Source organism: Penaeus monodon, unplaced genomic scaffold (assembly GCF_015228065.2).
Source record: "Penaeus monodon isolate SGIC_2016 unplaced genomic scaffold, NSTDA_Pmon_1 PmonScaffold_6989, whole genome shotgun sequence".
In the NCBI taxonomy this organism is placed as follows: Eukaryota; Metazoa; Arthropoda; class Malacostraca; order Decapoda; family Penaeidae; genus Penaeus; species Penaeus monodon.
The window spans coordinates 1-16,580 of NW_023662093.1; the positions used below are offsets into that span (position 1 = coordinate 1).

At 41.7% G+C, this 16,580-nt stretch overlaps 3 protein-coding genes across 3 annotated transcripts; all 3 read left to right on the plus strand.

Moving 5' to 3' along the window:
• Positions 1 to 5,002: 5,002 nt before the first annotated feature.
• LOC119571580 lies at positions 5,003 to 6,198 on the plus strand. The gene is made up of 2 exons (XM_037918826.1): positions 5,003 to 5,083; positions 5,385 to 6,198. Exons 1-2 carry the CDS (start codon positions 5,072 to 5,074, stop codon positions 6,042 to 6,044), a joined length of 672 nt encoding a protein of 223 aa, XP_037774754.1. The 5' UTR covers positions 5,003 to 5,071; the 3' UTR covers positions 6,045 to 6,198.
• Positions 6,199 to 8,148: 1,950 nt separating this feature from the next.
• LOC119571579 lies at positions 8,149 to 9,334 on the plus strand. The gene is made up of 2 exons (XM_037918825.1): positions 8,149 to 8,198; positions 8,513 to 9,334. The coding sequence occupies exons 1-2, from the start codon at positions 8,187 to 8,189 to the stop codon at positions 9,173 to 9,175; spliced, it is 675 nt and encodes a 224-aa protein (XP_037774753.1). The 5' UTR covers positions 8,149 to 8,186; the 3' UTR covers positions 9,176 to 9,334.
• Positions 9,335 to 15,069: 5,735 nt separating this feature from the next.
• LOC119571581 lies at positions 15,070 to 16,224 on the plus strand. The gene is made up of 2 exons (XM_037918828.1): positions 15,070 to 15,098; positions 15,405 to 16,224. The coding sequence occupies exons 1-2, from the start codon at positions 15,087 to 15,089 to the stop codon at positions 16,062 to 16,064; spliced, it is 672 nt and encodes a 223-aa protein (XP_037774756.1). The 5' UTR covers positions 15,070 to 15,086; the 3' UTR covers positions 16,065 to 16,224.
• Positions 16,225 to 16,580: the final 356 nt, after the last annotated feature.

Sequence of the window (16,580 nt, forward strand, 5' to 3'; positions counted from 1 at the left end):
GAAAATATTTTCGAAGTATTACTCATTTTATAAAATCAAAATATCCTTATCCCATTCATGAAAGTTTTTGCCAGATACTTTGACTTAAAATCCTGGAACTCTTACAAATTGAAATAATCTCACGTAAATGTACACGAAAACCTTATAAAAATATATAATATATATATATATATAATATATATAAACATAATAATAAGATAATAATAATAATAATAAATAAATACCAATCCTTTCCTATAAAATAGTTTTGGCGTTTTTACCCTTCATTTTCATTATGTTATCCGCCTATGGATACAAAAATTATTTGCATAATTCTCAATTCTAGAAAAATCCAATTTACAAATGAAATTCATTGAAAACAGAAACTAATTTACGTATCCTCTTGGATTTAATCTTCAGGTCTTGTTTCTACGGTCTTTTTTTCAATCATTTGCATACTTTTTTTCTTTTACATATATAATATTAATATTTACACAATACGTATACTTACAACTTCGTATACAGTTACTTCAATCTACACGCATTAAGTACGCAGTGTCGGCTTCTTATACCCGTTATTTTACTTTTGACTTTTGACTCAGATTTATATGTTGGACCCTACTTCCTTGTGTGCACGCCCCTGAGGTGTAAACATAAACTGAGTATATTGGCTTCTAAAATTCATTAGTGTGTCTATATACTGCAAATAAATATACATTTGTATACATACAATGTTTATATACGTATATAGATATACACATAAACATATACATTCATTAGATAGATATCTATACATATTGAAATGGATATAGACAGATCACTGCCGGATTTACCTGGCCATTCTTCCTGAGTGATTCTTGAGACCTGTTTGGATGTGTGTTGCTGTGTCTGAGCCTCAACTGCTAAAATGTGACTGACCAATGAATAATTAAATATACCAAATTTCCATTTTCAAAGAAATATTTAAAACTCACACTTTAAGTAACAGGTTCCTCATTACATATTACGGAAATCATCTAGGCCTTTCACATCCTGTATAAAATAAATAAAAAGTCTGATAGAGGAAAAAAAATAGTTAGATATCTACAGATCAATATATATATATATACATATAAATTCGTGACACGTGTCCGTTTGCAAAATTTCATATCAAAAACGATTATAGATTTTCACACTAATCCTTTTACTGGTGATTTACCCCCCCCCCCCCCCACAAGTGTTCCTTCAGTTGCTTTCTCCCTATCTCTTTACAAATATGACGTCTGTATAAATGTGTGATAACAAAGATAATAATAGCTAGAATTATTATATTAAATAATAACAATAACTTGAAATAAATGTGTTTCACTTTGACGTTTTATCGGGAAATATCAAATCCATTTTCTTCTTTTTGCTGTTTCATGGGGTTTGCCTAGAATGTCCGAAAAACACAAGTTTTATTCGACGAAAATACATATTTTCACTTTTAGGCTGCTTTTACTAATATATGTAGCTGTTTCCATAAATATGACCAATGGATGGCAGTTACTTCATTCATTACCTGTTAACCAATCTTCAATATTTGTTTACTTAGGAAAACAGATCAAAATTGATTTTTTTTAAATTATCTGCGGCGTCAACAAGAACAATCAACTTTCAAAACCCAACCCGCTGCTCCTGACTTCTTAAAACCAAATTTTATGAAAGTCATTGAACATGACTGATAAAAAAAAGTACATCCCTTTTTTAAATTTACATCGTAAACGAAAAGAAATACCCTGGAGGACGAAATTGGGCTTTGGCCTGGAAACGCCCATCGCCCCCAAGTATAATAGCATACGAATAGCAGTGCCCAGGAAAAAGGACACTTCCCCGCTCGAAAGATGAAGGTTTCTGGAAGAAAAAAAATATTCCACTCACAAAAAAGTTTGAAACAAGTGGGGAAACAGGTTTCAATTCGTAAAAAAAAAAGAAACTTTTCCATTTTAAATTTTTAAAAAAACTAAGAATTTGGGCCCTTTATTTTTAAATTTCTTTTTCAGGGGGCCATTCCTTATATTTTTTTCCCTTCTATATATAAGGGAAAAATGCTTGCTTCTTTTCAGTAGAAGTAAAAAAAAAAATCGGGGGTTGCCCAGTGGTCTAGAATGAGCGGTGTTAAAATAGAAAAATTTCCGTAATCACAATTTTTTTTGTGTTTTTTCCCATTAGGTGATTCTGGCCCGCTGATCCTTTTTGCTCAGCACAGCGGGTGCTCCCTTTCGGGGCGCCCTGGGTGCTGCCCAACGAAGTTTGATAAATACCCCTGGTTAAAAAGACCGTCCCCCCCCCCAAGCCCGGGTTTTTTGGCCCTCCCCTTCGCCCCCCCTTGGGCCTCCATTCGGGCTTCCCCTTTATGCCTTCCCCCACCGGGCCTCCCCCTACTCGGGCCTCCCCCTACTCTGCCTCCCCTACATCCTAAAACGCCGATGATACTAAAAGGGGCCACCAAATTTCCCCTTACTTTTACCAAAAGGAAAAACAGGACCCCAGCGTAGAAGGGGCACGTCGTCGTCGTCGCGACGTCAAGACCCCCCTCCCGTACCCCCCCCCCCCCCCCCTTTGCCCACCGTCCCCAAGCACCGGTGGGGGACCAAGCATTTCCCGACCCAAAATTGGGACCCCCAACCCCCCCGCCGACCCACCAAGATCGAGCTCACCCCCAAAGGGGAAGCACGAGTCCCCGTGCCCGCCGTAAATTACTACAGCCCGGGGTTTCAACTTTAAAGCCCGTCCCCCTACCCTGCTCTCTCCCATGCCGCCCTTTTCCCTATCCCCAAGGCCCCTTCCCTACCCCCAAACGCTCTTCCTTTACGCCCCAAACCCGGGCCTTTTCGGCGCCCCCGCCCCATAAGCTTAAACGAGGAGTAACCCCAAATTTTCCCCCTGCCCACCCTTAAATCTTACTCAAAAAAAAACGACCCCTTGTTTGGGGAAAAACTATTGTTGGATTCGTGTTGGAATAAAACATACAGGGTTTTGGTTTCCCCCAATCTGGGTTTTAAAATTTGAAAAAATCAAGTTGACATAACAGTTCCCGAAAATTTTAAAAAAAAAAAAGGGGTTTAAAAATTTTCAATATTTAAGGGCAAAACCACAATTTTCACTAAAAAAAAAAAGGGGTGTATAAAGAATGTACATCCGCACCGCAACCTTTTTCGAAAAAAATTTATTAAAAAAACCCCATCAAATATCCCCTTTTCCCCTTTCCCTGAAAAAGGGTTTTTTTGCCAGACATTTTTTACTTTTAAAACCCCGGGAAATCTTACAAATTGAAATAATCTCACGTTTAAAGCTACCGAAAACCCTTTTTAAATATATATAATTTTATTAAAATATATATTTTATATATATATATGTATGGAATTTTTTATATATATTATAATATATATAATTAACTATAATAAAAAAAAATAATAAAAAAACCCATCCCCCTTTCCCTTTTTAAAAAGTTTTTTTTTGTTTTTTTTTTTTCCTTTTATTTTTATTTTTTTTCCGCCTATGGATACAAAAAAAATTTGCATAAAAATTTTCAATTCTAGAAAAGTTTAACAATTTAAAAAATGAAAATTTATTGAAAACAGAAAATAATTTAGGGATCCTCTTGGATTTTTAAACTTTAGGTTTTTGTTTCTACGGCCCTTTTTTTTAATCATTTTTCATACTTTTTTTTACATATAATAATATTAAATTTTTTCCCAATAAAGTATCTACAACTTTGTATACCGTTACTTCAATCTACACGCATTAAGACGCAGTGTCGGCTTCTTATTTTCCCGTTATTTACTTTTGGGCTTTTGATTCGATTTATTGTTTTGGGCCCTCCCCCTTGTGTGCCGACCCTGAGGGGAAAAATAAAAATTAGTAATTGGCTTCAAAACTCCCTTAGTGTGTCTATATACTGCAAATAAAATATACATTTCTTAACATACCAAAGTTTATATACGTTTTATAGATATACAATTTAAAAATTACATTTTATGGTATGATAGATATCTATCATATTGAAATGGATAATTTGACCGATCCTGAAAGATTTTTCCCGGGCCCTTTTCCTTTAGTGATTCTTGAGACCCGTTTTGGTGTGTGGTGCTGGTCTCAGCCTTAACTTTCTAAAACGGCTGGGCCCCAAAAAAATAATTAAAAAATACCCAAATTTTCCTTTTCAAAGGGAAAAATTTAAAAATCACCCTTTAAATAACAGGTTTCCCCATTACCTATTACGGGGGAAAACATCTAGGGTTTCACATCCTTTATAAAAAAAAAAAAAGTCGGGTAGAAAGGGAAAAAAGTACAAAATCTAATATTAAATATATATATTACATATAAATTCGGGACACGTGTCCGTTTTGCAAAAATTTTATATCAAAAACGTTATAGATTTTTACTAATCCTTTTAAATGGGGATTTTCCCCCCCCCCCCCCCCCCCAAGTGTTCCTTCAGTTTTCTTTTTTCCCTATCTCTTTACCCAAAAAGACTCTGTTTTAAATGTGTGATAAAAAGATAATAATAGCTAGAATTATTAATTTAAAAAAAAAAACAATAAATTAAAAAAATGGTTTCACTTTGACGTTTTTATCCCGGAAATATCAAACCATTTTTTTATTTTTGCTGTTTCATGGGCTTGGGCAGAATGTAAGAAAAAACAAGTTTTTCGAAAAAAAAATAAAATATTTTTTACTTTTTGGGGTGCCTTTACTAATATATGTAGCTGTTTCCATAAATTATGACCAATGGATGGCAATTACTTCATTCATTACCTGTTAACCAATCTTCAATATTATGTTTACTTAGGAAAACAGATCAAAATTGATTTTTTTTAATTATCTGCCGCGTCAACAAGAACAATCAACTTTCAAACCAATCGCTGCTCCTGACTTCTTACACACACTTATGAAACTCATTAGAACATGACTGATAACAAAAGTACATCCACTTTATTATTTACATCGTAAGACGAAAAGAAATACCCTGGAGGACGCACTTGGGCGTGGCCTCGTGACGTCATCGTCCACCAAGTATATATAGCAGACGCATAGCAGTGTCCAGGAGAAGGACACATTCGCTCGAAAGATGAAGGCTCTGGTAAGAACAGAAATATTCCACTCACAAAAGATTTGAAACAAGTGTGAAACAGGTTTCAATTCGGTGAAAAAAAAGAAAACATTTCCATTGTTCATTTTCAAAACTAAGAATTTGGCCTTTATCTTGAATTACTGTTCATGGGTCATTCCTTATATTGTTCCCTTCTATATATAAGGGATAAAATGCTTGCTTCTATGTAGTAGAAGTAAAAGAAAAAATCGTGTGCCAGTCGGTCTGAGAACTGAGCGGTGTATAAATAGTAAATTTCGTAATCACAATGTTTTGTGTTTTTTCCCATTAGGTGATTCTGGTCGCTGTATCCTGTTGCTCAGCACAGCTGGTGCTGCCGTACGCGGCGCCCTGGGTGCTGCCTCAAGCGAAGCTGATCACTACCCCTGAGATCAAGACCGATCTCAAGACCGTTCCTTTGGTCTCCCCTTACGCCCACCCCTTCGGACATCCATTCGTGGCTTCCCCTTATGCCTTCCCCCACGCTGCCTACCCCTACTCTGCCTACCCCTACTCTGCCTACCCCTACATCCTCAACGCCGATGATACTCTCAAGGCCACCGAATTCCCATACATTTACCAAAAGGACGAACAGGAGCCAGCTGTAGAAGAAGCACGTCGTCGTCGTCGCGACGTCAAGATCCCCCTCCCGTACCTCCACGCCGTGCCCACCGTCACCAAGCACACTGTGGAGACCAAGCAGTTCGAGCCAATCGACGCCAACACCCCCGCCGACACCACCAAGATCGAGCTCACCACTAAGGAGCACGAGATCTCCGTGCCCGCCGTCAAGTACGTGCAGCCCGTGGTCAACGTCAAGCCCGTCACCTACACTGCTCTCTCCCATGCCGTCCTTCCCTATGCCCATGGCCTTCCCTACGCCCACGCTCTTCCATACGCCCACTATCCTGGCCTCTTCGGCGCCCCCGTCATCAAGCTTGACGAGGAGTAACTCCAACTTTCCTGTCATCCTTAATCTTACTCACAAAAAAACGACACTTGCTGATGGAAACTCATCTGTTGGATTCGTGTTGGAATCAAACATACACGGTGTGTTTACCAATCTCGGTGAAATGAAAGAAAATCAAGTTGACATAACAGTTCCCAAAAATTATAAATATAAAAAAAGGATTGAAAATTACAATAGTGAAGAACAAATCACAATATCATCTAACAAAAAAGGTGTGTATATGATATGTACATCCAAAACCATCAACCTTTTTTCAAAATAAAATCATTAAAATCATATGAAATATTCTTATCCCATTCCATGAAAAGGTTTTTCTGCGAGATATTCTTAACTTAAAATCCTTCTGGAACTCTTACAAATTGAAATAATCTCACGGTAAATGCTACACGAAAACGTTATTAAAAAAAAAAAAAAAAAAAAAAAAAAAAATCCCTTTCCCACAAAATAGTTTGGGCGTTTTTACCCTTCATTTTCATTGTATTATCCGCATGTTCATACAAAAAATATTAGCACAATTCTCAATGGCTGAAAAATCCACAATTTACAAATTAAATTCATAAAAAAGTGAGAAACTAGTGTAGGTATCCTCTTGGATTTAATCTTCAAGTCTTGTTTCTACAATATTTTTTTCTATCATTTGCATATTTTTTTTAGATATAATAACATTAATGTTTACACAATACGTATAGTATAACTTCGTATACAGTTACTTCGATCTACACGCATTAAGTACATAGTGTCGGCTTCTTATACCCGTTATTTTTTGAAGTAATAACATCAATATTTACACTATATGTAGTATAACTTCATATAGAAATACTTCGATCTACACGCATTAAATACATAGTATCGGCTTCTTATACTCGTTATTTACTTCTGACTTTTGGCTCAAATTTATATGTTGGACCCTCCTCTGTGTGCACGACCCTAAAGTGAAAACATAAACTGAGTATATTGGCTTCTAAAATCCATTAGTGTGTGTATATACTGCAGATATATATACATTTCTATACATACAATGTTTATAAATGTATATAGATTACACAAACATTATATACATTCATGTGTATAGATAGACATCTATACACATTGAAATGGATATAGACAGATCACTGCATGATTTACCTGGCCACTCTTCCTGAATGATTCTTGAGACCTGTTTGGATGTGTGTGCTGTGTCTGAGCCTCAACTGCTAAAATAAGACTGACCAATAAAACAGTAGATATACTAAATTTCCATTTTTCAAAGAAATATTTAAAACTCGCGTATTAGGTAACAGGTTCCTCATTACACATTATGGAAATCATCTAGGCCTTTCACATCCTATCTAAAATAATTAGAAAATCTGAAAGGGGAAAATAGAACGATATCTACAGATTAATATATATAATATATATATATATATATATATATATATATATATATATATATATATATTACCTCGTGACACGTATCCGTTTGCAAACTTTCATATCAAAAACGATAATAGATTTTCACACCAATCCTTTTACAGGTAATTTGACCCACCACCCCTACTATTCCTGGAATTGCTTTCTCCCTATCTTTTTACAAATATGACGTCTGTATAAATGTGTGATAACAAAGATAATAATAGCTAGAATCATTATATCAAATAATAACAATAACTTGAAATAAATGTGTTTCACTTTGACGCTTTTACCGGAAATATGAAATCGATTTTTTTTCTTCTTGATCTCTTTCATGGGACTTGCCCAGAATGTCCGAAAAACAAATTTATTCGACGAAAATCTATATTTTCACTTTTAGGCTGCTTTTACTAATATATGCAGTTTCCATATACTATGAGGTCACTAGATGGTAATCACTTCTTTCATTACCTGTTAACTAAACTTTAATATCTTGTTTACTAAAGAGAGAACAGATCAATTTTCAAACTAATTGCTGCTCCTGACTTTTTACACAGGCTTATGAAACTCATTAGTACATGACCGATAACAAAAGTACATCCACTTTATTATTTACATCGTAAGACGAAAAGAAATGCCCTGGAGGACGCACTTGGGCGTGGCCTCGTGACGTCCACCAAGTATATATAGCAGACGCACCGCAGTGTCCAGGAGAAGGACACATTCGCTCGAAAGATGAAGGCTCTGGTAAGAACAGAAACATTCCACTCACAAAAGATTTGAAAAAAGTGTGAAACAGGTTTCAATTCGGTGAAAAAAAAATAAGAAAAAAAAACATTTCCATTGTTAATTTTCAAAACTAAGAATTTGGCCCTTTATCTTCAGTTACTATTCATGGGTCATTCCTTATATTGTTCACTTATATATATATAAGGGGGGGAAATGCTTGCTTCTATGTACTAGAAGTAAAAGAAAAAATCGCGTGGCAGTCGGCCTGAGAACTGAGCGGTGTATATATAGTAAACTTCGTATTCAAAAGGTTTTGTTTTTTTTCCCATTAGGTGATTCTGGTCGCTGTATCTTGTTGCTCAGCACAGCTGGTGTTGCCGTACGCGGCGCCCTGGGTGCTGCCTCAAGCGAAGCTGATCACTACCCCTGAGATCAAGACCGATCTCAAGACCGTTCCTTTGATCTCCCCTTACTCCCACCCCTTCGGACATCCCTTCGTGGCTTCCCCTTATGCCTTCCCCCACGCTGCCTACCCCTACTCTGCCTACCCCTACTCTGCCTACCCCTATATCCTCAACGCCGATGATACTCTCAAGGCCACCGAATTCCCTTACATTTACCAAAAGGACGAACAGGAGCCAGCTGTAGAAGAGGCACGTCGTCGTCGTCGACGCGACGTCAAGATCCCCCTCCCGTACCTCCACGCCGTGCCCACCGTCACCAAGCACACTGTGGAGACCAAGCAGTTCGAGCCGATCGACGCCAACACCCCCGCCGACACTACCAAGATCGAGCTCACCACCAAGGAGCACGAGATCTCCGTGCCCGCCGTCAAGTACGTACAGCCCGTGGTCAACGTCAAGCCCGTCACCTACACTGCTCTCTCCCATGCCGTCCTTCCCTATGCCCATGGCCTTCCCTACGTCCACGCTCTTCCATACGCCCACTATCCTGGCTTCGTCGGCGCCCCCGTCATCAAGCTTGACGAGGAGTAACTCCAACTTTCCTGTCATCCTTAATCTTACTCACAAAAAACGACACTTGCTGATGGAAACTCATCTGTTGGATTCGTGTTCGAATCAAACATACACGATGTGTTTACCACTCTCAGTGAAATGAAAGAAAATAAAGTTGACATAACAGTTCCCGAAAATATAAAAAAAAAAAAAAGGATTGAAATTTACAATAGTGAAGAGCAAACCACAATATCATCTAACAAAAAAGGTGTGTATATGATATGTACATCCAGCACCGTCAACCTTTTTCGAAATAAAATCATTAAAATCACATCAAATATCCTTATCCCATTCCATGAAAAGGTTTTCTGCCAGATACTCTTGACTTAAAATCCCTGGAACTCTTACAAATTGAAATAATCTCACGGTAAATGCTACACGAAAACCTTATAAATATATATATATATATATATATATATATATATATATATATGTATATTTATATATATATATATAACTATAATAAAAATAATAATAAAATACCACATCCCTTTCCTTTAGAATAGTTTTGGCGTTTTTATCCTTCATTTTCATTATGTTATCCGCCTATGGATACAAAAATATTTGCATAATTCTCAATTCTAGAAAAGTCAACAATTTACAAATGAAATTCATTGAAAACAGAAACTAATTTACGTATCCTCTTGGATTTAATCTTCAGGTCTTGTTTCTACGGCGTTTTTCAATCATTTGCATACTTCTTTTACATATAATAATATTAATATTTACACAATACGTATACTACAACTTCGTATACAGTTACTTCAATCTACACGCATTAAGTACGCAGTGTCGGCTTCTTATACCCGTTATTTACTTTTGACTTTTGACTCAGATTTATATTGCTACGCCAGTGGGTCTTTGTCTCTGTGCGAAACATGTGTTTACATGAAGGGACCTGGGAAAACATGTCGCAGCTGGCGGTGAGCGGAGGAGCGGAGGAACAAGCCAAGAGACAGAGTTGGGCGCTGCTCCTGTGAAGACCTCGTGTGTGCCCTTGTGACCTAATATCTTGTGTTGCCCTGTTATAAGCTGTACTGTGCTGTGTGACATGCTGGTTTCCCCCTGTATTGTGCCTATAGAAAGTGTACGGGAAATAACTTGTGTAAATAAAGGAACGACTGTCATTTTGTGTTTACTTCGTGCCCTGCCTCGCCACTTGGCGTTTGCTCTCCTGGTGTTCTGGGACGTTGTGGTGTTCGGTGCCTCTTGGAGCTGTTCAGTGTTCACGACCCTGTATATAACACGCCGTCTGCCTAGCCTGCCTTGTGTTGGTGGCAGAGAGACGAGGCGGCCGGCGTAACAAATGGTGTCAGGAGTGGGATTTGTGATATTTGATCAGTGAGACGCGCCGATTTATCAAGTCCAAAGATGGCGGCAGCCATGAGAGAGGAGGCTATGACTGAGGCAGGCACGAGTGAGGTGAAGCCGAGCCAGATGGACCTGATCACTGCCATGCTGGCCGGTATGAGGGAGGAAATGGCACAAAGGGCAGAAGAGCAGGTACAGAGGGCACACGAGCAGGCGCACCATCTCGTCGAGATGCAGGCAAGGAAGGCAGAGGAACAGCTTTGCCAACTTGTTGAGGTGCTACAGAGCAATCTCGCATCTGTGAAGATGGAAACTCAGCAGTACACCGACAAGGCCTGCAATAGCGTGAAGAGTGAACTGATGGAGGAGGTGCAGACTCTGAAGGGCGAGGTTCAGGGCCTGAGGGAGGAAGTGAAGGAGGAAAGGCGGCGTCACGAGGTAGTAACGTTGCAAGCGGAGAAGGCAGACAAGGTTCTGGCAACAGATGCCAGAGTGTCAGATTTACCGGGGTCTGCCTGGGGTCTGTGGCAGGAAACCCCCGGGCCTCGCAGCGTCGTGTCGGAGCCAGTGATCGCTGCAGAAGGCTGGGGACCCATCGGAACCGCTCCCTTGGGAATAGGTGGCGGCAAACTCGGACCCGGTCAACCCACCTCGTTGCCTCCCTCACCCCTTCCTCCCCCCCGGGCGTGTTAGTTCACGGCACGCGTTCTCCACCCTGCAGCCCCTCGGCCTCCAGACATTCTGTGAGGCGTAAGCCAGCTGAGTACGATGGGAAGGTGGCCTGGGAGGCATATGTCGCCCAATTTGAAATGCTGGCATCTGCCCAGGGCTGGAGCCAGGAAGAGAAGGCCCTGCAGCTGGTAACAGCGCTAAGGGGCCCCGCGGTGGAAGTGTTGGGGCATCTGCCGGCATCCCAACAGGCCTCTTACACCAGCGTGGCAGAGGCTTTGAAACGCCGTTTCGGGCACCACCACCAGGCCGAGGTATATCGGGCCCACTTGAAGAAGCGGACTCGTGAGCGTGGCGAGACACTGTCCCAGCTGGCGCATGATGTGGAGGCGCTGGTAAGGAGGTCGTACCCTGCGGCTGCGGAAGAGATGATCGTGGTCCTGGCCCGTGATTTCTTTGTTGACGCTTTACAGGACCAGCAGCTGCAAATCTACGTCAAGCAGGCACACCCTGAGGACCTGCAGGTGGCGCTGGTGAGGGCCTTGGAGTTCGAGGCCTTCCTGAAGGCAACGAGTGGCCTAGGGCCAGCTGCTCAGCCCCGCCGTGACCTCCGGGGCCGGAAGGCTAAAGTGGAGAAAATAGCATTGAGGAAGGTGAGCCCAAGAACTTTCCAAGGCTTGTGTTGGGGCTGCGGAGAGGTAGGGCACAGACGTAGTCAGTGTCAGAGGGAGCGGAGAACACGTCCTCTCAACCGGATGGATTCTGATGCCTTCCAGCAGTGCTGCAAGGACTGTGGCAGGTATGGTCACCATCCGAGCGCATGTCCTAAGGCTAAGGAAGTGGTACAGGCGGAAAACTCGGACAGGCTGGAGAAGGGGGCCGAAACCCAGCCGTCCTCGGTTCCTGGGCCCCGACTAGGGTAAGCTGCCATCGAACCAGCACGATGCAGGTGGAAGGCTCAATAGATGGGAAGCCATGCCGCCTGACAGTGGACACTGGGGCTGAGAAGACCCTAGTGCGGCCTGATATGTTGGCCACTATGCGACTTCCAGACGCACCACAGAGACTGTGTGGTGTCACGGGGCATTGTGTGCAGCTCAAGGGGCCAGTGGAGGCTCGTATTGGCGTGGGCAGCACGGTGCGGCGGCTGCCGGTATATGTGGCCGATCTGGACGAGCACTGCTTGCTGGGCCTTGACTACCTGACGCAGAGTAAGGCGTGTGTCGACCTTGGACGGAAGCTGGTGAGGGTGCACGGTGAAGAGGTGCCCTTGCTTCCAGAGGTTGGCTGTGCAGAGGTAGTTACAGCTGAGCGACTGCACCTTGCCCCCAGGACAGAGTCTAGAATCCGGTGTCGACTGTCAAGAGTGATGCGTGGAGTAGAGGGCCTCGTGGAGCCCACCAAAACTTGCAGCTGGCTGATGGCGTAGCGGTTGGGCGGAGCCTTGTTGGACCAGGGGAGGGGTTAGTTACAGTGTTGGTAGCCAACTTCTCTGATAAGGCCCAGAAGGTGCCAGCTGGTGCAAAGCTGGGCACTTGTGAGGAAGTGGAGCGTCCAGAAGAGTCGTCGGGGAGCGAGGAGTTGGTTGGTGTGGGGCCGTTGCCTGACAAGCTCAAGGTAGCCAGCCATGCCATGAAGGAGACCTATGACCAGTGCATGAGGGAAGTGAGGTACAACATAGGTGACAGAGTGTGGCTGCATAACCCGCGTCGGAAGCGAGGGCTCTCGCCGAAGCTACAGAGCCCCTGGGAGGGGCCATACACGGTGGTAGCGGCCCTCTCTGATGTCACCTATCGAATTCGCAGAGGGCGAAAACGACCGTCTGTTGTCCACGTGGACCGGCTGTGGCGTTACCATGGGCCAGGAAGCTACTCCTGGGGCCATGGTGAAAAAGATGAAGTTAGCCCCAGTAGCGGCGATGAGGACGTGGCAGACGCTGACCGAGATGAGGACGAGCATTTGGACGGTGAGGGCGATGCAGCAGACGTCAATGGTGACCATGAGCCAGGTCTTGGACAGGAGATACCCCTCTGGGTGCCACTGCCAATCTACCGCCGCCCCAAAGCTCCTCCAGAGAGACCCCAGCGAGAGCGAAGAAAGCCGTGCTGGATGAAAGATTTTTGTGTTTCTGAGAACTGATTTTATTTAAATTTTTATGTAGTTTGTTTCAGGTTTAGATATGTCAGAGCAGACGGGTCGTCTGCTTGATAGGGGGGGATAGTGCTACGCCAGTGGGTCTTTGTCTCTGTGCGAAACATGTGTTTACATGAAGGGACCTGGGCAAACATGTCGCAGCTGGCTGTGAGCGAGGAGCGGAGGAACAAGCCATAGAGACAGAGTTGGGCGCTGCTCCTGTGAAGACCTCGTGTGTGCCCTTGTGACCTAATATCTTGTGTTGCCCTGTTATAAGCTGTACTGTGCTGTGTGACATGCTGGTTTCCCCCCTGTATTGTGCCTATAGAAAAGTGTACGGGTAAATAACTTGTGTAAATAAAGGAACGACTGTCATTTTGTGTTTACTTCGTGCCCTGCCTCGCCACTTGGCGTTTGCTCTCCTGGTGTTCTGGGACGTTGTGGTGTTCGGTGCCTCTTGGAGCTGTTCAGTGTTCACGACCCTGTATATAACACGCCGTCTGCCTAGCCTGCCTTGTGTTGGTGGCAGAGAGACGAGGCGGCCGGCGTAACAATATGTTGGACCCTCCTTCCTTGTGTGCACGACCCTGAGGTGTAAACATAAACTGAGTATATTGGCTTCTAAAACTCATTAGTGTGTCTATATACTGCAAATAAATATACATTTGTATACATACAATGTTTATATACGTATATAGATATACACATAAACATATACATTCATGTGTATAGATAGATATCTATACATATTGAAATGGATATAGACAGATCACTGCATGATTTACCTGGCCATTCTTCCTGAGTGATTCTTGAAACCTGTTTGGATGTGTGTGTGCTGTGTCTCAGCCTTAACTGCTAAAACGTGACTGACCAATAAATAATTAAATATACCAAATTTCCATTTTCAAAGAAATATTTAAAACTCACACTTTAAGTAACAGGTTCCTCATTACATATTACGGAAATCATCTAGGCCTTTCACATCCTGTATAAAATAAATAAAAAGTCTGATAGAGGAAAATAGTACGATATCTACAGATTAATATATATATATACATATAAATTCGTGACACGTGTCCGTTTGCAAAATTTCATATCAAAAACGATTATAGATTTTCACACTAATCCTTTTACTGGTGATTTACCCCCCCCCCCCCACAAGTGTTCCTTGAGTTGCTTTCTCCCTATCTCTTTACAAATATGACGTCTGTATAAATGTGTGATAACAAAGATAATAATAACTAGAATTATTATATTAAATAATAACAATAATTAAATAAATGTGTTTATTTTTTTTAAAAACCTTTTTCTTCTTGCTGTCTTTCATGGGGCTTCCCCAGAATGTACGAAAAACAAATTTATTCGACGAAAATACATATTTTCACTTTTAGGCTGCTTTTACTAATATATGTAGCTGTTTCCATAAATTATGACCAATGGATGGCAATTACTTCATTCATTACCTGTTAACCAATCTTCAATATTATGTTTACTTAGGAAAACAGATCAAAATTGATTATTTAAAATTATCTGTGGCGTCAACAAGAACAGTTCAAATTTCAAACCAATCGCTGCTCCTGACTTCTTACACACACTTATGAAAGTCATTAGAACATGACTGATAACAAAAGTACATCCACTTTATTATTTACATCGCAAGACGAAAAGAAATACCCTGGAGGACGCACTTGGGCGTGGCCTCGTGACGTCATCGTCCACCCAGTATATATAGCATACGCATAGCAGTGTCCAGGAGAAAGACACATTCGCTCGAAAGATGAAGGCTCTGGTAAGAACAGAAATATTCCACTCACAAAAGATTTGAAACAAATGTGAAACAGGTTTCAATTCGGTGAAAAAAAAAAAAAGAAAACATTTCCATTGTTCATTTTCAAAACTAAGAATTTGGCCTTTATCTTGAATTACTGTTCATGGGCCATTCCTTATATTGTTCCCTTCTATATATAAGGGATAAAATGCTTGCTTCTATGCAGTAGAAGTAAAAGAAAAAATCGTGTGCCAGTCGGTCTGAGAACTGAGCGGTGTATAAATAGTAAATTTCGTAATCACAATGTTTTGTGTTTTTTCCCATTAGGTGATTCTGGTCGCTGTATCCTGTTGCTCAGCACAGCTGGTGCTGCCGTACGCGGCGCCCTGGGTGCTGCCTCAAGCGAAGCTGATCACTACCCCTGAGATCAAGACCGATCTCAAGACCGTTCCTTTGGTCTCCCCTTACGCCCACCCCTTCGGACATCCATTCGTGGCTTCCCATTATACCTTCCCCCACGCTGCCTACCCCTACTCTGCCTACCCCTACTCTGCCTACCCCTACATCCTCAACGCCGATGATACTATCAAGGCCACCGAATTCCCATACATTTACCAAAAGGACGAACAGGAGCCAGCTGTAGAAGAGGCACGTCGTCGTCGTCGCGACGTCAAGATCCCCCTCCCGTACCTCCACGCCGTGCCCACCGTCACCAAGCACACTGTGGAGACCAAGCAGTTCGAGCCAATCGACGCCAACACCCCCGCCGACACCACCAAGATCGAGCTCACCACCAAGGAGCACGAGATCTCCGTGCCCGCCGTCAAGTACGTACAGCCCGTGGTCAACGTCAAGCCTGTCACCTACACTGCTCTCTCCCATGCCGTCCTTCCCTATGCCCATGGCCTTCCCTACGCCCACGCTCTTCCATACGCCCACTACCCTGGCCTCTTCGGCGCCCCCGTCATCAAGCTTGACGAGGAGTAACTCCAACTTTCCTGTCATCCTTAATCTTACTCACAAAAAAACGACACTTGCTGATGGAAACTCATCTGTTGGATTCGTGTTGGAATCAAACATACACGGTGTGTTTACCAATCTCGGTGAAATGAAAGAAAATCAAGTTGACATAACAGTTCCCAAAAATTATAAATATAAAAAAGGATTGAAATTTACAATAGTGAAGAACAAATCACAATATCATCTAACAAAAAAGGTGTGTATATGATATGTACATCCAAAACCATCAACCTTTTTTCAAAATAAAATCATTAAAATCATATGAAATATTCTTATCCCATTCCAAGAAAAGGTTTTCTGCGAGATACTCTTAACTTAAAATCCTTCTGGAACTCTTACAAATTGAAATAATCTCACGGTAAATGCTACACGAAAACGTTATTTAAAAAAAAATCCCTTTCCCAAAATAGTTTGGGCGTTTTTACCCTTCATTTTCATTGTATTATCCGCATATTCATACAAAAGTATTAGCACATCTCAATG